General features: G+C 39.2%; 1 protein-coding gene and 1 long non-coding RNA gene across 7 annotated transcripts in view; one reads left to right on the forward strand and one right to left on the reverse strand.

The window, feature by feature from the left end:
- Nucleotides 1–25,241, reverse strand: part of KIAA1549L (KIAA1549 like) — a 155,585-nt gene that overhangs the window by 1,693 nt on the left and 128,651 nt on the right. For all 6 annotated transcript variants that reach the window (XM_083398012.1, XM_083398016.1, XM_083398015.1 and 3 more), the window contains 5 exons: nt 20,784–20,913; nt 17,770–18,120; nt 13,723–13,820; nt 12,243–12,391; nt 4,097–4,248 (listed from right to left, as the gene is read on the reverse strand). In XM_083398012.1, coding sequence (XP_083254138.1) covers nt 4,097–4,248; nt 12,243–12,391; nt 13,723–13,820; nt 17,770–18,120; nt 20,784–20,913 — 880 coding nt within the window. The remainder of the gene's footprint in view (nt 1–4,096; nt 4,249–12,242; nt 12,392–13,722; nt 13,821–17,769; nt 18,121–20,783; nt 20,914–25,241) is intronic.
- On the forward strand, nt 1,012–10,754 carry LOC310676172. Its single transcript, XR_014510441.1, has 2 exons — nt 1,012–2,356; nt 5,284–10,754. It is a non-coding gene; the product is annotated as an uncharacterized lncRNA (long non-coding RNA).

Raw genomic sequence — 25,241 nt, forward strand, 5'->3', positions numbered from 1 at the left:
TAGCATTGGGGTCAAAATCGGGCCTTGTGGCACCCTAAAGATCAACTGCTGAGAAAAAAGGCACAGTCTCCCAATACTACTTTCTGGAATCAGTCCTGGAAGTAGGAGCAAAACCACTGCAAACAATTCACAAAGGTAGTCTAGGATAATACTGCCATCAACATATTAAAAGCTTCTGATAGATTTGGGATATTCGATACTCTTCCATTAAGCTCCCGAAATGCAACCAAGTCTGATTCTGTTCCCCAAACCATACCTAAAACCAGGCTGGAATGGGTCAAAATAATCAGTTTTATCCAAGAACATTTACACACAGGTGTATTGGTAGCCAGGGGAAGTTGACATATACTTGTGGGCCCAGTTTTTTTTTGGGGGGGGGTTAGGAGTAGCTGCCCAAGTTCCTCCTTCAAAACAATGGAGACCACCCCCTCAGACAACAAAACAATTGTCACACCCTGGAGTCCCCCTTTCTCCTGGCAGGGCTGGGGGAGCAGGGATCTTAATGGGACATATGGTGGAATTGTGCCAAAGTTCATAAATTTTGGAAACAAGCAATTACAGAAATCAGTATACTTATAGGGGAAAGGGCAATTCTAGACTCTAAACCCTGTATTTTTGCTATTTTTGATAAAGGTAATGAGAAACTTAGGTGTAAAGAGTTACTTCTCTATCTTCTGGTAGCCACTCAAACAGGGATGCTATACCCTAGATAACTGGTTCAAGAAAAATATGTTCATTGCTATCTCACAGATATTGACTTTTAATACTTGAGTGGCTAGGGATGACACTGATTTCACCTCTATTTGGAGGGTAATTTTTTTTAATATATGACTTCACAATCACATGGGTCGCAAATCCCTTCAAAATGTGATTTTATTTGGCGGCGTCTATAAACAGGCAAGTGCTTTTTCTTCTTTTCTGTTTCCTTTGTTGTGCAATGTAAGTTGTGTTATTATGCACCATTTATAACTTATATTATTTTATTGTTAATGTTTGTTTCTCTTTGTGTGTATTATCTATATTGTTGTTCAATATATTTATTTAAGAATGTTTTAATTTGAATAACGGTCTACTCTTCCATCTAGGGCCAGATGCCAGAGATCAGGTAGGAGACAAAAGTGGCTTTTCTGTGGTGTTGTGTCAACTAATACTGAATTTACTCATATGGTGTCTACTTCATCCACTTTGAGGAACCCATTCAAAACCATTTTATTGTCCTGAGCTTTTAATAGCAGGGCCTCCTGTCTGCTTTTAATGTTTTATTGCTATTTATTGTTGCTTTTGCAGTTTTATGATCCAATGTGGTTTTATTGCCATTTTAAATTTTAATTGTTGTGGATTTCTGTTTTGATATTGAACTTGTAATTCATTCCTTTAATTTGTTTGTTTTTATCATTCTTCTTGGATGACTTGAACGACAAAGTATAAATATTTTAAAAATATGTTACTTCTCAATTTTAATAGCTTTATAGAAATATCAGTGGGAACACACAAAATTGCTCATCGTTCCCCAAACCATAGTGTACTAGTAGTGGGTTGCCCATCAATCAAGCTCCTGATGGATAATTTACAGTAAAGGCACATTTATCTTCTCTCAATAATTTAAAATGCATGGGGAAGTTTCAAATCCAGTATTGGACTCTCTTGATTCATTGCCTCCAAGGCTGTCAAATATTAAATCCTGGAGTGATTTAATACCTCCAATGTGTTTCCATACTATTTAAACAATCTTAGCAATCTTACAATGGTCTAAATTTGAAGGTTCCAGACCAAGCTAGCAATCTAATCTACAGTACTGATTACAAGGTTCCAACATAATGTTTTATACAGAATTTGCAAACTGGAACTTGTTTATCAATCTGAAACTGTACCAACAATCTTTTATTCTGTGTGCACCCTATATGGCTCTATCTCTTAATTAGACAAGTACTCTCTGAATCGCTGAATAAACGATTCTCAAGTTTGAAATTGTCAGTACTATATATTATATCATATCTTATAAAAGCATATTCCCAGACATTATAACAACACCTTATATCCAGTACCTAGAAAAAAACAGTCCAGATTTGATAAATTTACTTCTAAAACACCTGTTAGATGCTGAGTCTTTTTGCCACCCAGTTGCTTACTCGTATTTATGCACTGCAAGGCCCTTATTACTTCATCTATGTGAGGCATAAAACTAAAATCTATGCAAGATGCAAGTGACAATAAAATTCAGTCAAAGCAAAGCACATTTGCTTATAAAACTGTGTTATGGGACACATTTAACAAAGAGAGGTTTCAGAACAAAACACTAGAGGTCAGTATTTTGCCAGTTTCAGCCCATACAATGCTTTACAGTAGTACTTCTGAGGTAAGTACTGTACCACAAAAATGCAAACTGTTTTGTCCACTAAATGCTTCTTTGTATCTTCTCATGAGGCTGGTACTATCACTAGACAGAAGCCCTTGAATGTATGTAATGGCTGTTTTACTAAGAGAGATACTTTTAAAAAATCTAGAAAAGGTGTCTGCTTTAATACTTGAAAATCCTGCATTTAAGCAGTGGAGGTTTCTGGAATCTTCCCATTTCCTTCAAGACCCCTCTTAATTTTATTTTCAAAAAATCTATCCTACCTATCTCATGATGTTCAAGGTAACTTGAACACAAATACACAAATAAACTGCAACTTCTCTCATTTGGTTCCCCATAGTTTCTAAAGAGAAAACATATTATGTGGTAAAAAAAACCACCCCTATAATTATTGCATAAAACTTGTCTCAAGCAAATGTCTGTTTTGTCATACACTTGACAGGAAGCCAATATGGGAACTACATGATTTTCTTCATAGTTATGAAGTAAACTGATCCCATATGAAGCAGTCAAAAAAGTAGCATGATCTTTAGTTCTCTCCTCACAGTGATAACAATTCCAAAACCTGTTAACCAGGCCCAGCAGTTTCACTTTCACCAGTCACACTCTGAGTTTGTCAGGGAGTACAGCTCTTCCCTTCAACAGAAAGTACCATTTTGATCAAAATGAACTAAATCTCACTTAGCAATTGCTTCTTAACACATCAAAATAGAAAAATCCCAATTTATAGTCAATTTAAACGTATCTTTGCCTATCACTCAGGGTGAGCTGAACAAAAATGGCTTTGGTAACAAAAATCCTGTCAGACCAGAATTTAAAAAGAGAGTTACCAACTGCATCCCCAGTGACAACAATTTGGGATGGGAGAGATGTAGATGGAAACTGAATACTCTGTGAACGTTTTTCTCATGAAGAGCATGCTGTCTTTTTGGAGAGCAACATATTGGTTGTCAGCACATATTGCCAACACAAATCACCCTTAGCGTTCTGGTTTGCACTGTCTTCATACACCCACTGCCAACAACCTGGGAAATTATCTGCAAGTCCCACCTTGGCTCAAAGATATGCTGGATATCAGGCTGTGGTTAACAGCTCAGAGGAATTCCTGACAAATGATCTAAATCAAAGCAGACCATATAACAAATGAGATGTGGCTCTATAAGTCATCTCTTTCCTATTGATTTCCTGTCCTGAAGGCCCTGGTGCCTTATTCCTTGTATGGCACTCATAGCTCTTAAGAGAGTTAGGTTATGGCTCAGGTAGAGAATCTGCTTTGCACACAGAAGGCCTCAAGTTCAATCCCCACCACCTCCAGGTAGGTCTGGGAGATACTCAGATAGCCTCTGAGGGTCAGTATAGTGAGCTAGAATGGGGCAATGGTCTGGCTCAGTGGAAAGACAGCCTCCAATGTTCCTAGAAAATAACCTCTGCTTGGCCACACAGGACAATTTGCACCAACTGTGTAGAGAGCAAGGTGCTGCTTTTAGTTCAGAAAGAGGTATAAAACAGAATCAAGGACTTCAGTGAAGAGAATTTACTACTGTTGCATGCTAAGATCGTTCTTTAATCTTTCCTATTCTCTTTAGGCCAGTGCACAATAGGCAACTTTGCAACGAATACTAGCAGTAGCCCATGAAAAGTACTGTCTATGTGGAAATTTCCCTTTCCAAAGGGACTTCCAAGAAAGCTTACTATCTGCATTCAACATACAAATCATAGAAAGAAAATGTGAAAAATTACCGAGTCTGCCCATTGCCCTGGTAATTCATTTTCTGCCGCATAGGACATCCAAGCTTGGTTCCTGTATGCAGTAGGTGGTGTTGGGATGAAATAGCCTGTGAACCCGGGTCGGTTTGCTGCTGGGATGGCAAACACGGCAGGAACTGTACTTCCTATCAAGAAACAGGGAAGATGATTAGCAATCAAAATACATTGCTCTAGACCTAGAGGAACATTGCAAAGGATACCCAAGATGTTCCAACTAGAAGGTGCCATTTTGCACTGGCAATAGAAGCCCCTTGCCAAAGAAAGAGCATGTATTATTGTATCTGCACATAGTGCCTTGTTGCCACTGTTGTAGGATGAAACATCCCACAACAGAATATACCTGTTTGAAGAGGTCAACCCAGCACTGACACTGCTCTTGACACAGTGGAGACACCAACACCATGGTCACCCAACTAGTGATCATACTTGTCTGTAGAAAGAACGAGTATGAAAATTGAACATAGGCACAGTGCAGATGCACATTCATGGATTTATGCTTAGAGAAAATAAGAAAAGCCAAAGAGATGATTTTGCTGGTCAGTAGCCTTGTGAATTGTACTCTATGTGCTATTATAAACATTTGATATGAATTCTAATATTGTTCTATGGTGTAGTTTCTCTCGTACAGTTTATGAGAATAAGTACAAGCATAGTAGTATATTTCAGAATGTAATGGATAAGAATGCTCTTAGGATATTGGGACAAGACAGTCCTATTGAATAGGGAACAGTTACACAGCAGGGTTTGGAGCTTCCAGAAAGCACTGTAAGTATCTGTTATTGCTTTGTGAATGGATTTGTTTGCATAGGGTGCTTTGTGCATTCCAAGGGGGGATATGATCTCTAAGATAGTACTGTAGGGAACATCACTATTTTTAGACAATATGTCATATGCACAATTGTTGGATTATGGGGAAAGAGGAAGTAAAGAAAAATATAGGTGTGACTTGTTCCTTCGCTGCTGTGTGGATTGGTCTTCACATGGTTCAAATAATGTTGTACCAACTACCTGCTATTTAAATCAATATCACTCAGACCTTCATTTCTTTCATGTCTGAATCATTTTACACGAACATATCTTGTTACATGATTATAAACCCATTATGTTTTTTTCTGATGCTTTGCAGCATTTTTGCATAAACAGTTTTTTGCCCCCACCAGGGTGATCTTCATCAGTTGGCAAATGGGTGGATCTTCAGTCTCACTGGTATCTTCTGGGAGCCACTTGTTAAACTGCCGGCAACACATCACTGCTTTCAGCTTGAAACATGTTGCTAAGTGTTAGAAAAGGAATCCATCTTTATCTTCTGTTCAATGAAGCATCTCTCTTACGTGCCGCACACATCAGCTGCCAACATGTGTATTAAGTGCAGCAAGTCTTTGGACTAGTTCTTGTAACCATTTTTTGAACCAAAATCACAAATAACAAAAGGCATTACTTTCTTTTCTGGGAATCTCCCAGGACTATGTTAATTTTAAAACTCTTTTTGATATGTGGCACACAAAAACACCCAACCATCTCCTAAATAAATACTTGTGTTATTCACAACACAATTGGCATGTTGAAAGTATATTCAAGATTTATGTTCCAATTACAAAATTATTTGAATAAGTATTGCATATTAATACATTCTAAGGGAAGGACAAATCAACAATCAGGAGTCAGAAACTCAGTAATTTTTAATTCTGTGTTATCTGTATTCAATACAGCTTTTATCAACACAGAAAACAAGCCTCTCTTTCATTTTCCTACTGCATCCTGGTACAGTCTCTTCCTGAAACCAATAATGTTCCTATAAATTTCTCTGTGGAATTTAAAATCGTGTGTTCTGTACCCCCCACCCAATTAGTTCTATCTCAAAATAGGGATGCTACTCAACAAGTCAATGAATAGTAATTGAAAACCAACAAGGCTGTTCCTTTATTGTCATCAGTTGTGAAGAATGGTCTTTGCCTCCATTCTACTTAACAGGCCAACCCTCTCCTTGTGGTCGTGTATTAAACTGATAAATGCACCTGAGTAACTTGAAACAAAACACTTCACACACATGGGATGTTAAGCAGAAACAATATATTTTAATAAGACGAAGTTCCATTTTTAAAATTTCAGTTTACAGCAGTTTTCCAGCCTCCGTTGTCTACAATGGGCTTGTCAAATTGCATAAATGTTGCTTATGAAGTTACATGAGATGAATGGAACCAAGGACACCAACCAAAGCACCCTTTATAGGGGAAGGGGGGCGGATGTTAGAAGTTAGCCACATGTTTTCATGTAATCATGTTCCTCTAGTGACATATGATCCACTCAAGTCACTAGAACCTAATGTGATACCTTGAACTTGAATTTAAAAGGTTTCAGGTTATATTTCCTGTGCTGATGAATACACCCCTGAGTGGGAGTGGCATTGGGTGCATTTATCCTTATGGGACTCAACAACAATCTAAAAACAGCAAATTAAAAAAAAACAATTAAGAAACAGAGACATCATATTACAAACAGAGTCTCGTGGAATCATAGGTTGGAATGACTGCAGATGCAACACAAGCAGTTCAAATTGGGAAAATGCTTTGAGTGCTTAAAGCCATTTCCAGTACCAATATTTATACCATGGCTGTATATTTACACCACGCTTTAGAGTCACAGAGATTACTTGCGATAAACCCAGGATGAGTGTAGCGAGGAGCTTCTATTATGCTGGAGCAATTGTAAGCTTCTCTTGAGGAGCCACAATTACTCATATGCTGCTTCCAGAGCCAGAAGGATGCAAGTATCAAATAATCTTAAATAAAAAAGAGTGTTCCAATGTGTGTGTGTTTTTTGTCCTATGCCACCTTTAATCCATAACTATTTTCTTTTTTTTAAAGGGAAGTAGAACCAATACCACATATTCTCCACACATTCAGCCATTTTGATCTTGTGCAGAAGAACAGCGGAAATCATTCCTCCTGCCCTCAAGTTCAAAAATAAAAATAAAAATGAGGCAGCTGCTCCAATGCAAATACAATAAATGACCTTTCAGAATCAGGACCTAACTGTAAAAGAACTCACCCATCAACACACATGCTTAGTTATTAAATAAGCTTGCATTCACACATGACTTTACATTTTGAACTGTTTCTGCTACAGAAGGGAAGAGTGGTGGTCATGCATGCTACGGAAATCAGACCCATGTGGCCACAGGAGAATCTTCTAATGCCGGCAGTGGTGGTGAGCAATATGGATTTTAATACTAGAGAGCTGCCACAGAAGCTTTCCTTTAACGTAAGCGATTGGCTGAATAGCTTTAGGAGTCCTGTGCTATCATTTGGAATCACCGGTGCTTAAAGCTTACCTATGAAGGAGAGAAACTGCTAGACGGAAAACAATCCCAACCCGAGGCCAATTCTAATGTGTGCCCTCTTTAGCTACATGGTCCACATACCAACCTAAACTGTATTGATGGGACCAGAAACCCAGAGCCAGCAATTTATCTTTCATAGGCTGTCTTTTCTGAGGTAGTCAAAGCACACTGAAGACCTACAAAAGCCTAGACGATCAACTGTACCACTTATATTTGTTTTATCTTAGTTGTATGTAGGGAGGCACAAGGATAGTTTTTAGGTTTGATTTGGTTTTTGTTGATTTCAAGAAAATTGGAGGGCCTCTGGTCAAATGAAATTATCTGACTGCTGTAAATAGCAGCAGTAGATCCATAGAGCCAAGGTTGTGAACCACCAAGATGTAGGGCAGCATACAAATTTAATAAATAATGTTTATATATCATAGCTCATGCTTTGTCTTGATATTTAACAATAAAGAGTGCTTCCTCACTACAATATTCTCCGATTAGTCTTTCTGATCTTGAGGCAAATTCATTGTCTCCCAATTACATAGTCATACTCATGAAAGCCTTGAATCCAAGTTTGAAAGCATCAGCAAGTCTAAAATGCGTACGTTGACATGGAAGAAGAATCCTGTTATCCTCTACACATCACCTTTCATATTCCGCGAAACTAAACTCCAGGGATAAAATTTCTGTTTAGAAACATCCAATGATAATAAGGATTGAATTACTGCATTATCCTCCTCCTATTTTTGATGTTTTTTTCTGTGACGTATGTGCCAAACAAGGCTAGCATGTTATTAATGCTCTAAATAATAGCCATTTAATAAAACATCCTGGGGTCCCAAAGCCCATGTGAATGCATGATCATCCTGTTGTCTTGTTTATATAAAGCAAAACTGAGAAAATGGGATTTGGCACAGAAATTCAGAAGGTCATTATATTCTATGTCCCAGAAATTAAACAAGCTAAGTGTTGTTGTTTTTTGCAAAGATTCTGTCATGTAGTTCCAGCATGTCCATATTACTTGTGGTAACTATTCCTAAGGAGCTTCTGTGAAATTAGATACAATGAAAAACTTAATAGAATTATCATTCAGTTCAGGAGTCCTTTTTTAGGTGAATAAAAAACAAATCACCAAAATTGCTACACCTTAGTTAAATTTGAGGTCTCATCGAGGAAATGCAATCTTTTCCTCGGCAGAACTGGGAGTTTGGCATTCTCTCTTACTACCCATGACATTAACAGTTGCCTTCTGGACAAGGAGAGTATCCATCGCATTTGTTCTGCATCAAGCCAACTAATGATGGTAAATAAATGTGCCATGGCAGTAGTAATTTACACCTTCCTAAAATGCTGACACCTCAGCATCAGACACCATCTCTTTTGGAGTACCAGCACCCAAATTCTAAACTGACCAACATTTAATATATTTAAACAAACAAGTATCTACAGTATTCTACATTGCTTCCCCTTTAAACAAAAATCAGACAAAAGCTAGCACAGCACTTCCCAAATCTATGTACGAAAGAGGAATCTTTCCACGTGGAGCCACCCAAGCTTTAGGCAGTGAAGAATATGGCATCTGGAGTAAGTTGGTTGGGGCAGAAAGGGCAGCCCATTCAGAGGTTGGGACAAAGAGATGCATTCTAGATGAAAACTGAATGCCAGCATCCTCTTTAATAGTAGGTGTGAATCACTGTGCTAGCTAACCAAATGTTACCATGGTATAATTTTTTTCTCATTTCCGTAATTAGTAGTTTAATACAAGTCTACTACCAATCAGTTCCAGAAATATTCAGCTAAACTGCGCTTATCAGAAACAGCTCCTGGCAAAAGTTGTCTGTGGCAATAGACTGCCAAGAAGCATGAGCTGCGTTACTGTATTTCAACCACTGGGAGCTGGGAGCAGAAGAGCACACAAGCACTAACACACCCCTTGGCAACATGCAAACTGTGCTGAGCGGTCCCCTGGGACTATTTACATGCTTAAAATTAAGTAAAACTCTTAAACGCTCCACTGGATCACAACCTAAGGCAATATAGTGAAATTTCTACAAGCCCTTTTTCCCCACCCCCAACCGGGTGCAAAAAAAATAAAACCCATAGTTTAGTACCCAATCATAAATACAATGCAATTCCCATTTGTTTCAGTGAAAAGTTTGCTTCCATGTAGTGAACTTAGGACTGTGGCCTTAACTGCGATTTTTGTTAGGGGCAGTTGTTTAAGACAAAGGCATTTTCTGTTGGTACATTATTAAATTTCTATCTTACAAAGAAAATTAAGGGATTTTATATTTTTACAATGTTATTTTACATGTGTAAGAAAAGTGGATATAATGTTCTTGCAATAGCTTAGCACCTCGTGATTTCAGAGTCAGAAAAGTTAGGGAGACTCATCTGTGTCAACGCCAACAGCTCATTCAGCCCAGTGTCATCCAGATATTTCAGAGTTTTCAATATTAAGAGACTATTCTGCGTCTCATGAAATTTGAGGCACTGGAATACCTCATCAATGGAATTGAGTGCCTGATGTATACGAATAACTATGAAATTTTGGGGAACTTAATCGTGAAAACAATGTCTTTTGAGTATTTATTTTTTAAAAAAACTGCAACACACTGTTGAGTCTTACTTCTTTATGTTCACATAAGTTACTGGAAATGCAATTTTATTCTACTGCTCATTTACCACTATTCAGTATTTTAAAAATACAAAAGTATACCAGCAGCGTAGCAGACAATGCTTTGAATTTGGAAGGACAGATGTTACAACAGAAGATAGAAAACAGGGACTTCAATCTAGGGCATATAGGAGCATAGTTGCTCATGTAGCAGCCATGACATGTACACAGCTATTGAATGTTGTATCACAGAATAGAAGATGGAAGTATCCAAAGGGGGGGAGGGTGTAGCTGTAAATAAAATGCCCCAAATCAGTAAGTGAGTCAGCATTTTCTCCTACACTTTTTTTCATTTTCAACTTTTGTTTGCCCCAACCACCCTCTATGAGAAGCAAAGTGAAAAATCTCGCTTGTAGCCTCTTATTTAGAAGCTAACGTCCCACAATGAATGGATTCTTTATAGACGCATGGTAACTTACTCCAAAACGTTGCAGGTGGGGCCAGGGGGAGGGGGAATGCAAGGTGAACATCCATGGTACAACGTCTGTAGGAGAAAAATCTCAAATCTACTTTTCTTGTAAACCGCTTAGGAATTTTACTACAATCAAGCGGCATGTACATTTAAATAAATAACTATGGAAAGGAAAGAGGAAAGTTAAATAAATAAATAAATAAATAAATAAATAGGATCAGCAAGCAAAAGGCGATCCCAATCTAACCTCACCAACATTTTTCTCAAAGACAGAACAGTTACTCTACCTTGCTCACCTTTACTTTGACACATTTCTAGCGGCTGAGTGAACGCCAATCGTTTAATGTCGTTCTGTCAGGTTTCAAAACCCCTGAAAAATCACCTGTTTCTTCCAGACCTTCTTGTGAACCCGGAATCACAAGCGATCCTTTTATAATTTGCTTGCACGTGGCTTTCCTACCCCCCAGCAACACAACCTTCCATTCTTTGTATTTGATACACATTGCGCTGGGTTTCTATTCAATCGGGGGGCGGGGGCGGGGAATCCTTTTCAAGATGATATGGGCTTCAGCAACTGGATGATTGGTTTAGTCAACTCAAGAACACTGACAAAATGGCAGCTCAAAGTTACAATGTGAAATAGAAGATGAGCCCCACTAATTCACACACAGTCTTACACAAACATTTAGGTTGTAGACGTCCAAATGTACCTAAGCAGATATATAATGTCTGAAGTGTTTCCTTAATACAGAAAGGATTTTGCTAAGTTGACTGGAATTTCTTTGTAATCAAAGAGTTTGGGGTCAGGGAGGCAGAGCTCAATGGTATAGAACATGCTTTGCATGTATAAGGTCCTAGGTTCAGTCACCAGCATCTCTAGCACGTGCTGAGAAAGACCTCTGGTCTGAGACCCTGGAGAGCTGTGGCCAGTGAGAATAGATGATACTGGACTAGATGAACCAATGTTCTGACTCAGCATGAGGCAGCTTCATGTGTCCATATATATTTTTTCTGAAGCTTCTCATTGCAAGTAGAATCTACTTGATAGTGAGCTCCCAGAAGAAACGCCAACATATTCAACCTATTTAATGTGAAGTGAAGTTAATCTGAATTGATCTGCCACAAAGGGAACCTGGTCAGTCATGAATCAGGATATCCTCACCTAATTCATTTTTGAATGGTTTGCAAGGACATGCTAGCTTGCAAGCTGGAGACACAATGAAACAATCACATGACATTTGCCACCAATTCAGGATGGCTTCACCACATTTAGCTGAAAGTGGTAATCTGAACAGGCTCTTTCTAAAGAAAGCTTGTGGCCTTTGGGTCAATGCAGAGTGCATTCCACTCAAGAGTAAGCAGCCATTACAAGGGAAATGGTCTACGTTACAGGGCCATTTGCTTTCTGTACAGCAAAACACACCATCGGTTCCAAGATCCTGTCTTAGAAAGATGCCAATTCCAGGTGCTTCAAACAGAAAGACCATATCCTTCCTCCCCATCCCTCTCCCATATTAGAAATATGCTGCATGTGATAAAATGAAAGAGTGTGTGGGGATCCTTTTATTAATTCTCCTCATCAAGCCTTCAAGAGAACCATTTAACACAGTCCTAAACAAGGTGCTTGCAAGATCTCATACGCTTGTCTCTATGCCATACAGACTTAGATGTGGTCTCTGTTTGTACCGCATGCGTTTTTCACCTGAGTAATTCAAGGCTGATTGATCCAATGGAGCCACAGATACTGGGGCTCTTGATACTGGGACAAAAGGGGCATGATCATGCGGCTGAATCTGTTCAGTTCCACTGGACTCTGATATTCTTGTCTTGCTGCCAATATCGGACGTCGACCTGTATAATATATATTGGAAACATCAGTCATTCCAACATCAAGCACACATCAGTTGCAATCCACAGCCTACTTGCTCTGGAGCAGACCAGTTAACTACAGTTTTAGCCACAGAAGTATGGGATCTTTTTATAAAAGGCGGACAGAGAAAGCATTTTGCTTTTTGCTTTGATAGTCGTTTACAATGGGTGCAAACCAGTAGAGCTGAGTCGCTACTTCAAGCATCATTTATATAGCCTGCATCCCAAAGACATATCCCGATTTGTTATAGCACAAATATATGTTAGAAAATAAAAATAAATAAAAAGTAGTGAGGCTACAACAAACAGCACTGGTTACTTACTGTATCCTGCCTATACTGATAATTTTCTTTTAAAAATCAAAATATAGTAAGTTTAAAAACACAGTAATTTCAGTAAAAAAAATCCTATTTCTTTTATATAGTCTGTGTAGCTCAGTGCTACATTTGTTCTGACAGTGAAGGATGAGCATGGCTGCCAGTGTTTTACAGTCCACTGATATTTTTGCACAACAGTTATGACATCACTGGCAGCCAATCAGGACAGCTCAGCTGTTTCTGTATTCTTATGCTAATGCACAGTAAAATATAACATGCCTGCTATGTTGTGGCTTTGCAAACAGGTGTCATTTTGTAGAAGCAGCATTTAATGGACCAAGAGCCTGAGCTATGCAACTGCTACTTAGGAATGCATGGATATGAGATAGCTGACTGTGAGAAAACAGAATTTAAAAGGCAATGTCCACAAGATTATAATGAATGGAAACTGTACAACAGCAGTGCCTGGAGAACTGGGCACTAAATACTAAAACATTGTTAAAACTGATTCATATTTATTAGGCGTTTAAAGTGCAGATAAGAAACTTGATGGCAACAATCTCTCTAAATGCCTTCAGAGTGCCAAAACCAATTTTATAAGGTCATCCATATATTTTGCAATGCTTACTGCTAGTCGTCTCAGAAGAGAAAAGCAGGAAGGTTTATGAATCATTTACTTCTTTTACAGAACAACCAATCTGGCATGCCTTTATGATAGAGGATTTAAATCATGGTTTAAGATACTATTAGGTATCTGAGTGGCTTACAGCGGAACAATACCCCACATTTTTCCTTGCTTGCTTTTAAAAACAATTTGAAAACCTAAAATTCTGAAATGACACTACTTGATTATAGTTTCACAAATATCTATACAGTATAAGAAATGCTAGCCCTGTAATGCATCTGAGGCTTTCAATATCAGTTATAAAGCAATCTTCCATCTTGAGATAGAGATACAACATTTTCAGCTAAAACATAAAAACAACAGCATAGTACCTCCTAAGAGAGGTGACGGCAACAGGTCCCGTCCTAGGAGGCACAGGAGGAGGTGGAGAACCCATCACCATTTCAGGGAGTGGAGAAAATCTATAAGCCTGTTAAGAAAAATAAATAAATATTTCCTCAACGATCTACTGACTTTTCATAAAAAGTTATACTGCATTGCATTTCTCCAAAATATGACATAAGCCTGTTTGAAGAAGACTGTAATCCAAGCCTATTTTAAAGTGAACATTATTAGTGCATCCTAAAATTTCAACGCTACAGTGTTCTTGTCTGTCTGAATTCTCCCCCAAGGAGAATTCAGAATGGGTTTTTTGTCCCACTAAAAATAAAAATATTTTGATGTTGGAGTATCTCAAGGCACCTAACATTATCACAGGAAACAAAAATGTCTACAAGAAAACATTTTATATTTTAACTTTTCTTTCCAACCTTTTTAACAGGGAATCTGTTTCATGTTCCTCTAGGCAAGAACAAGCAAGTTCCTTTATTATGACAACATAAAGACTCAATTTAAAAAAAACAAAAAAAACCCAACAACCACCACCAAAGTACAGTAATCCTGGGGATCAGATTTTAGAGGCTATTGGATCAGTCACCCAGGATTTACAGAGTTTGACAGAAAATGGCAGACAGCAAAATTAGAAATTTTTGTCATGTTACACGCGTGTCAAAACACCTCTCTGACACTGTCACCATCAGCCTATGGCCCAAAGCATGAGATACTAATCTTGCAGCCTTTGCACTGTGACAGAGATTGTCAAGTTAACTTGGGAATACAGTGACAGTTATCAAATCTGCTTAGCAGCTAGATTGAAATGCTGCTCTGACATCCTCTACTTTTCATTCTCCTATCAAAATCATCACTGAGAACAGTGTGGCATTCTAGGTACCTTAAATAGACACCTTGACACAAGAGGTGTTGTAAGATTCAGATATGATGCATTCAAACACATTTCCTACTCTATGACTTAGGAGAGTTCAGAGAGAAAGAGGGTGTGGGGAGGGAGCTGAGAGAGATGAATAGGTAGCTGAGAATGCATTTGCTTCATTTCTCCCCTGGTCCTGCTGCCACCATGCAACCCAAAGCTAAGCCATAGTTAGACTTGGCATTATGTCCAAACCCATGATCATGGTTTGTACTTGGCTCATTAACCATGGTTTGCCTGTGGGAGATAAACCACGAGACCAGGTTTCTGAGCCCATGGGCAACTTCCACCAAGAGTTCAGTAGCAGCAGCATGAACCTGTGCATTTAATGTAAGTAGCTTTCAAATAAACCCCCAAGGAATGGATCAAAAACAACATTTTTTTTCTGTCTCCCCATCCTAGCAGTTTTGAGTTTGAAACCTGTGGGGGTGGGTTCATTCTTGCACCATAAGAGGAATAATCTGGGGACTTTATAAGCTATCCATATAGACATGCTTATTTCTATTATAAAATGTGAAATGCCTTTTTACAAAACAGTAAAGCTGTTTACACCAGGGTAAGATACAGCAACTTTAGCTCTAGGGTCTTTTTCTTGGTTACAAAGCAAATTTCAGACTGTTCTCTATTTCACAGTAAACTCAATATTTTACAGGCCTATTTTTAAACGGATGTTCTGCCAGTGCTTGATATGTTAAGGACTTATTATTTGTCAGGGAAGAAGCATATCTGCCTTAGATTAGCACAAGGCTAATATATTTTTTTTGTTACAGATCAGTTATTATTAAAGAATCCAAAACCAACGGTCTTTGGAATCAGTCCACAAGAAAGAGGTGATTGAAAGTCACATAAAATGTCCAGGCTGCATCAGGATACATTACACATATACAAGATCATTGGGAAATGTCTGCAAAGACCAATGTAACTCTCTACAATGGCAGGCAGTGGGTAAAGTATAACTATCTAGTTGGATACGCTAAACCATGCGAAGGCAAGAGTAAATGCTTCATTTGAGTAAATACTTCAAAGGGAGAAATGAATGAGAAAGGTAGAGATTGCACCTTTAACCAAAATGGAACATGTCCTGGGGAATTTGCCAACCCACACTTTCTCCACATCTCCCCAGTAATATGTATTTTTTTAAAAGAAAAGGGGGGGGGGAGAACTATAATGGTGGAGATGTTATCAGCTTAAGCCTTCTGCTGTGATGATATCAACAGCAACCATTTTTCCCAACTACACACTGTGAATTGGTGGTGCCCAAAATACCTTTAGTAATATGTACTTTGGGCCTTGGTAAATAAAACAGATTGGGCTGGCTAGAGTCTCTGAAATCAACACAGGGAAAGGAAGGAAGCTTTAAAGTTTTTTCTTTCTTTCTTTGTGAACAACTTATTCAAGGTGTAGGTGGGCTGGAGATCACCAGCTGCTTCTGTTCAGTCACATTTTCCAGGAACAACCCCAGCAGGTTTGCTATAGCCTATCTTTATATCAATGAGGTGATTCATAATTGATTTAGCTCAGGCAGAAAAAAACATTTTTGTTCCTATTTAACTGTTGAGAAAAGGACCGGGATTAGTCATGCGCCTGTCTCCCTTTTTAAAGTTTAGGTGACAGACAACCTAGCCCACTAGACTGGAAGTACATAGATAACAGTTTTCGCAGTGTCTCTTGGGAACTTTCTTAAGTATACATGACATTATGGATCCTTCTTTTCATTGCAGGTGCTCTGAATGAAGGAGGACAGCATAAATAAAATCTCCTGAATCTCAAGGTGGCTCTTTAATCACAAGATCTTGTTACTCTGACTATGTAGCAGCACCAAGACGGAATATGAGATTCGTCTCCTGGATTGTCAACATATCCCAGCCATAGATTCTGCCTGTCTAAACTTAATAGTGTTGATTTAGCATGAGGCATCTCCTATTCGGATATAATTTGGCAATACTTATCTGTGAAACACCTGGAAAGCCTTTGCATTTCTCCCTTATGTTCACTTTATGGTAGCCCATCACTAACCTCATTTTTAGGAGCCAGGACAATAACAAGAAGCAATTATCTATCTAAAACCGCCAATAAAGCTCCATTCTCAACACACAGGCTGCATCTAGGCATCATGCTGCTAACGCATAGTTTAGCATGGTGAGAACCAGTCAAAGTAAGACTCAGGTTAGTATGCTCCTCCCTCCCTCTCTACCACAACTTCAAGAAGTACTTCAGAAGCTTTCAAATCAATTTTGAACTTGGCTTGTAAATATTAACCACAGTTTGATCGCAGTTTGTTGGTTCAAACAACACAACAAGCTGTGGTTAAGCAGAAACAGTGAATGCTTCCAAACACCTCTTTGAATCTACGCCTGAGGCAAGCTGCGGCTCATTCATATAATGCTAAATTACTGTTTAGCATGATATCCACAGCAGGTCACTAATAAATGCTGGTTTTTTAAAGCCAACCTGACTTTTAGGGCTCTCCCACACTTCCGCTTGTCCTTCTGCTTTCCAACAGGAAGACCCGCTGCTTGCCATTGAATCAGAACAAGCATCAATCAGTTTTTCTGCGGATTGGCATTTGTTCCAATTATGAGATAAACAGTGGGTTTTCCTGGGGAAAGCAGTGGGAGAAATGGAAAAACCACTCAGATCTGTGCCTAGAAAGCACAGGACAAGTGGAAGATCGGACCCACATGACAAGCAGATATGCGGACAAGCTCTTGCTCTGCTTATTTTAAGTACAGTAAGTTAATTTCTATTTGATAAAGCCAACTTGGGTTATTCATCTCAAAACTAATCTAGAACATTTCTCTTCTCCCAGGACTTTGACTAAGCAATCTATGGCCTTTTAAACTGGGGTGGGGGGGATATTGTTTTGTTTGTTATGTATTTTTGTGTTTTCATACTATAAACTGCCCTGTGATCCTTGGATGAAGGGAGGTGTAGAAATTTAATATGAGGAGGATGATAATGAGGATGAAAACTAAACATCATTCACACAGCCCAGCAGAATCTTCGAGCCACTAAATGAAGTATGTGATGGCCAGAAGAGAAACTCCCTAAAGTCCAAATTCTGGCATTTCAACAACAGTTCTGAGTATAACACATATAAGTGGTCACTTACAGGCCTTGGCAAACTGTACTGATACACTTCTGGTCTATAGGTAGGCACCCACTGTATTCCTCCTCTGGGCCGAGACATGGTACCAGGAGCACTGGTCACAACTTCAGAGTATGGCAACTGCTGTGTAGAACTGTAAGCATCTTGCTGCCTGCTCTGTCCTCCATGACCTGCTGAGGCCAAACTAAAGGCTTCTTCCAATAGCATGTGCATCTGTTGTCTGACTTCATCAATGGATGGCTGGGAACTCAGAGTCGATGTCTCTGAATGGCCTTTTGCTTGATGAGCTCTGTTATAATTTCGGGGCTCATTGACACGGTCAACATTTGTTTCTTCTATCATTTCAGGCTCAGTCTGTCAGATATAATAGAAAAAGTTGGGCAACTGTGCAAAAGGGTGGGGGGTTAATTCACTAAAAATCCTGTCTATGTCTAGGTCATAAGAAGTGATTATATTTGACTTTCATAAAGTGTTACATTTTCTTTATCAACCTCATTTGCATATCCACACCTATCCATAATGGACAGCTATTTCAGAAATCATGAAATGATTGTCTTTACCACATGTGTTATTCAGCTGATGAATGGCTAGAGAATTGGTTGTAGAATCACGTCATAAATGAAGTCAGAGGGGCAAATGACTCCAACATTCCCAGTGCTTGCTTGCCTTCCTCCCTCCCTCTCCAGCTCTACTTCTAGAGATCCATTTCAGTCAGAATGACCTCTTCCCATCACTGGTACATAAGTTATTTCTGTCCTCCCACAGCTCCTCTGCAGCTTTTTGTGTCAGCATTTGCACGTGAGTGGACCATTCCATCTCCCCAGTTGTGCTAGTGTAACACGAGCACAGACTGCAAAGTTTCATAGTCCTATAAACAAGTTCTGAACAATATATATATCATTTTCACTCACGGTGTGATTTAATTTGACAACTCAGTTCAGCACTCTATTCAGTCTACTATGAGGTGCTCAATATTAGAGGATAATGTATATATTCAATAAATTATGTTAGGCAAGTTACAAACATATGGCAAACTCTCATTTGTGGGTGGGGAGGATTGAACTCAAAATACCTGTTTGCCACTTCTGTTACCTACTTAGGGAGCTGGGAGTTGCTTGCACAGAGGCTGTTGGTGGTGGAGCACTGGACTTGAAAATTACTTTATACATGTAAATAGGCTAAACATGCAAGCAGTCTTTCAGCTGGGCACAAGGATCCATTTATACTACTAAATATTAAAAGATGCTCTGCAAATAGCATCTGCCATCTGCTCCTCATGTAGGCCTAAAAACATTTTGTACTATTTGCTTGCATTAATATTTTAAATTGTAAACTGCCTTAGGAGAAAGGCAGTATATAAATGCAAGCCATAAATAAATAAAGCACACACCTCCCCTCCCAATGCAAAATTGTTTCACTTCACTTTTGTATCATGCTGCTGTTGCCAAAAGGAAAGCCAAAGGAAGCCAACAACATACCAAAACAGTCTTTTACAAAAGGGAAACAACTACCAGGAAAGAGTGAGTCAGAGAAAAGCTGCCTCTATCTAGCATTTTATCAGTAATTTTTCTAAAAGCCCCTTTTTCCACCTGAAGCAGTTAAATTTAAAAACAGATTTAAAACAGGCTGTCCCTTTAAATTTCTGTTGCAGTGAAGCACACTAGAGCATAGCAGGCCATAATCCCAGTTACACAGCAAATTACGATTTATTTGTTCTGACAGGCAGTGTCAAAACATGGACAATCCCATCACAAACGTACTCTTGTGAATATTTTTTGATGTTTCACAGTTTCCCTCACCTTGGCAAATGAGCACACTATATTTCAGTGGATAGATAGGGTATTTATTACATCATGAGGATTACAATCCTTGATTTCTATATTTGTGATCTGGCAGATAGCGTATTCATACAGCAGGGGCTGCTTTTATTCAGTCCCTAACATAGAATTTGCCCCTTTCTTTTCTTGCAACTGCTGCACTGTAGGCCACCCTTGAAAAGGCCAAGACCAGGGATCACCAACCATGCACCCATAGGTGCACCTACACACACAATGGCAGGATCTGTACGGTCCCCTGGATCCCTCCCCCACCATTGAAATTAGGTTTGAAAGAAGCATTGTATTGCAGCCAACAGAATACACTGTAGTGTGGCCTTGACTGTGATGCGGCCTGGTGTTAATTCACAAAGCCCTAAACAACTTGGGTGCAAAGGACCTTAAGGAAAATCAGATTCCTTATGCTTTCCTTCAGCTGCTGAGCTCTTCTGATGGGGCGCTGTTGGTGGACGTATTTTCCCAAGACTGTTTTTGTCACCGTAAGTGCTAGAAAGTGGTTTAAATAATGAGAGAAAGCTGAGGCTTTTAGGATCCAGATGCCTGTTCTAAGCTTGGTTGATATGGTATGACTGCAGAATTGTATCATATCAGCAGAATCAATAAAATATTGTGTATGAATTTGGGTTTCCTTTTTCCTTTTTGTTATTTACCTTTTATACTAACAAAATGTGTGGAAGGCTCGACAAGATTGTAAGGAGCAGCCTTGTATTGTCAGATCAACAATCTACTTAGATTGTAAGCACCTTGAGCTTTTGGGAAACGGCATGTGCCTGAGTGAATGTTTAAAATGAACGAACTGCTGTTATTCAAGCTTGACTTCAGGAACTGCCTTTCCCATGCCTTCTACTGAAGTGAATATATGATTAAAAAAAACCCTGAAACCTGAAGACCAAAATTGCATAAAATCAGTTCTAGCCGTTGCTAAAATGGAAGTAACTATTAACAGTGCTTTTTCGGGGGGGGAGGGGCGCATACCCCTAAACATTTTGTGAATATAAGTTTGGCCTCATTGAGGGGTAGTATTTTAATATGAGTAGGAAAATGAGAGTACCCCTAAACTTTTTTTTTTTTTTTTTTAAAAAGCACTGGCTATTAAGCACTTTCACACTAGGTAGATTGTTTTGCTAATGTTTGCTACGCTTCCAATGCAACTTGTAGTGAATGAATTTTGCATGCACGTACATCATATCCACTGTTGCGGATACCACGCCTTTGCCTCTCTCGTGTAACAAGTAGATCCATTTCAGTTTCTCCTGGACTTGGACTGTTCAAAGACTGCCTGCTTCGGTAAACAGAGTTCTTCATTTGTTGCCTGCAGAAGAATAAAGTATTTAAATGAGGCCAGTATTGTTGTTGTTGTTGCCTACAACAATTTATTACCTGCCCTTCACCCCAAGGTCCCGAGGCGGGTTGCAATAATTGAAACATGAGACTAAGAACACTTTAAAACAACTTAAAATTACAGAAATAAGGCATGTCCTAAAAATATACACATCAGGTGTAAAAAGCCAGAGTAAAGAGGTACATCTTCCGTAGTAGGATGTCGCTTCAGTCTTTATGCTCTGAGTTCTGAAAAATATATTCTAAATCATCAATTCCCACTCATCTCCAAGCTAAGTGGCTACACAGATACACACCCATGCATATTCAGTTACACATTGGCAGTCATCAAGTCAAATTATATATTGATTGAAGCACTTGGAAACAAACAACTAGAATTTATTAGACAATGTACTCCAAACAAATACTGAAATGCTTCTTCTTTGTGAAGATTTGTGTATAACTCTGCAATTTCAAACTCATGTAACTATACACCAGTTATTTCTTTATTCATTTCCATATCAATAATAACCTGCAATAATGATTGATTTGCCTGATGTGCTTGAAAATCATCCAATGCATATTCATACCGTCTCACATACGTTAGCGAACCATTCAGCTAGGTGCCAACCTTTTTCAGTACAGTATTCCAAACCCTTAGCAACTGCATTGTTGGACTGAAGTCTGATCACCCAAAGACAGGGACTAACACATGATCACGGCATGTGAATGAAAAAAACCTGATGTGCAAAATTAGCAAACAAAAGGACAAAAAGGGTAACTGGGTGGTGGCTTTTCCTCAAGCAATCTGCCTGCCAGAGACTCGTGGATAGTTCATGTCACACTCAAACTGATTCCTTGCTAGCACACTGTAAGCATTTCAAAATCATCTACAGTGGTACCTCAGGTTAAGTACTTAATTCGTTCTGGCGGTCTATTCTTAACCTGAAACTGTTCTTAACTTGAAGCACCACTTTAGCTAATGGGGCCTCCTGCTGCTGCTGCGCCGCTGCTGCACGATTTCTGTTCTCATCCTGAAGCAAAGTTCTTAACCCGAGGTACTATTTCTGGGTTAGCAGAGTCTGTAACCTGAAGCATCTGTAACCTGAAGTGTATGTAACTCGAGGTACCACTGTACAGAGTCAACCTTCTTAAAAACTGCTACGTTTGTTTTAAGAAATAGCATTCAAGAAACAATACACTTCTAATAACACAGTTCGTAACACAGTTCATACTAGCCTTAACCAACCTAGTGTCCCCCAACTGTTTTGGACTACAACTCCCATCAGCCCCAGATCTAGCACAAAAGAACCAGTCCTAAATTTCCCATATCTTGTTATTTCCATTGCTTTTTTCTGGGGGGACGCAGGGGTAGGCATAGCCCTAAACATGTTGTGAATCTAAGTTTTGCCTCATTGAGTTGCAGTATTTCAATCTGAGTAGGAAAATGAGAGTACCCCTAAACATTTTTTTAAGGAAAAAAAGCATTGGTTATCACTATACAGTCAGTATACATAGTCCATAAAGAACATCAATAAGTAGCATCATTTAATCTGAAGCTCTCCAGTTATTTCTAAGGAAATCAAGCAATTGTCCCACAGCTATGACAGAGCTCTATGCTGTGGAAACGGATGATGGATGCAGGAAAGGTGCCCATTTTTCTCTGTGACACAAATTTGACAATAAACCAGACTAACAATGAACATCTATCAGATGACTCACTGGGGGTAGAAAATAAGCAAGACAGAAGCTAAGATAAAAGTGGGAGGCAGAGTTTCTGACCTACTTCATAGCTGAACAGCAGGTCTGAAGGCCAGAGCGGGGCATCTACATAGACCATGAGTGCACATTATAATGCTGGTGGGTCTTGAAGGCTCTAGAACAGACATCCCCAGACTTGGCCCTCCAGATGTTTTGGGACTACAACTCCCATCACCCCTAGCTAACAGGACCAGTGGTCAGGGATGATGGGAACTGTAGTCCCAAAACATCTGGAGGGCGTAGTTTGAGGGTGCCTGCTGTAGAATCATTATTTCCTAATGCCTTTGGGGGGGGCTTTACTTTTCCCTGCTCTAGTGCATGAACAAAACACTATTATTATTATTTTGCTTTCAACAGAAAGAGAATAACCTAACTAGCATATTGCTGCATTCGTTTAGTATCATGAGACCTGTAGAGAGATCTTAGTGGGACTGGTCTGAGGTGAGGGAGGAAAATGTGGAAATGCTAGAATTTTCATACATTCATTGCAAATGTATAAAGTCATTTATTTAAGAATTTATTATCACAAAATCCTCAACCTTGAAACATTAATCTGTATACAGAAAGGCAGAATACTAGGTTGTAAAAAAGTACAACTAATCACAAGTTTAATACAACAACTTTTTCCTCAGATTAGTTCGCTTTGTCTGCCACTGTCTCTGCCTTCACCTATTGCCGGTCTCCTTGCCTTTCTCCCTCCCAGTTCCAATGGGCACCAGCCACTACTAAAACGGTATACTACTAAAACAGAGGCAAACCCAAGTGACTGGAAGAAAATGAGGAAGTTTGTCTCTATACCTAAACTGATTCATTTAATTCGATTCAGGGGGGAAGCAACAGGATAACTTTATAATACACTGAAGATACACTGTGGAGGGGGGAAAGTGCATCTTATAGAGCGAAAAATACGGAAAGCAGTGAGCGCAAACTTTTAAGCAATTGAGATATGTGCAGTCTGTCCTTATCGACAATCTAGCCATAGCATTTTGTAGCAGCTGGAGCTTCTGGACCAGGCACAAGGGCAGCCCCAAATAGAGGGTGTTACAATAGTCAAGACTTGAGGTTACTAGTGCATGAATCATCTTAGCCAGGCTATCCTTGTCCAAGAATGAGCTTGGTCAGCAAATGGCTAATAAACTTGGAACAGGAGGAACCTCTAGAGTTGCTTCCAGAAAACCTGCCCCAATATGTTTTCAGCGAGGCTAGACAAAATTGTGTCAAGCAAGCATTGTCCTACATTTTCCTCCAGTACGCTTTCCCCGTCACTTTCCCTTTCCTAAAAAAACAAAAAAGCCCAATCCTCTGAGGAACTGGGTTTGTTGAGCAAGACCTCAAATCTACTTTAATTGTGCAACTGGAATTTCCCAGTCTGTGATTCAATCCCACCTGAAATAGCAACACTCTGCAAAGGGGTTTCAGGGAGCTTCCAGCCTCCACAAATCCCTTAATTGGGTAGAATTTGTGTTGCACTTCCCCCTTCTATCTTCTAGGGAAAGGGGCTAGAAATGTGGAAGGAAGGAAGGAGGCAATTCAGGGAGGTGGTATGAGTTTTTTCTAAGGGAAGAAAGTCTCTAGAGTTCCCCTGTAGCTACCGTTAGAGGACAGAGGAGCAAGTTAATTCCAGGGGACAGAACTGCCTGCAAACCCAAGGCAAATTGCTGTCAGAATGCACTGTTGCGTAGGCTGTCACCTCCTTTTTCCAAAGAACTACTGGAGCCAGGGACAGGGCAGCTTAACATGTCCCTCCCTATGCGAGGTACAGCAGGGTGGGACTGACACTGGCCCTACACTTCTGTGATTAAAAGATTACCCTGTTTTCAGATTATTTTAGGCAAATTCACACCCTTGACCTAATTGTGAAACTATTAAGGAAGGGGAGGGGGGAATCAAGAACAGTACATATAATGAGCAGTCTTTGTGAAATTGCCCTGAGATTGCCAATTAGCTGATTTAAGGAAGATTCACTAATGAGAAGGGAGGTATCAACATGAACAACTGGCACAAGCATAGGTTAGTCATTGTCGACAGGGAATACAACTGCAGCATTTTAAAACACTGACTACGTGACGAACAATACTCTGAGGAATCTATAGGGCTGGGGACCTGGTCCATGTACAACTCAGTTTATTTAGTACCACTGATAATTTGTAAATGTTTTTAGAGTGATGTTATACAAAAATATGAATGTGCGAAGGCCAGTGTGTGAATAATTTATTTGGTGACAGTTTTATTTCTTCACATTTTGAAGTACCAAGCCAAGAGGGAATAGTAACAGCAGCTGCAGAGGAGGAATATGGAGGAAAAGATTCCTAATGTCTTTATGATTTAACCTATAGATGTTGTATACTGTTTTACAAAGAGCAAATATGCAGAATTTTAAGATCTAATTGATTAAAATCTGAACTTCTCTACTAAGTAAACATGATAAAATACCTGTAATTTAATACCCTTCTGCAAAAGGTGGGTATTACTAACCCAAAATGACATCCAATCCTGAATAACGTCTGAATTTGTGAATATTCCCTACCCACAAACACACACAAAAACCTTTTTCACTAT

Source organism: Podarcis tiliguerta (assembly GCF_965153285.1).
Source record: "Podarcis tiliguerta genome assembly, chromosome: 1".
Lineage (NCBI taxonomy): Eukaryota > Metazoa > Chordata > Lepidosauria > Squamata > Lacertidae > Podarcis > Podarcis tiliguerta.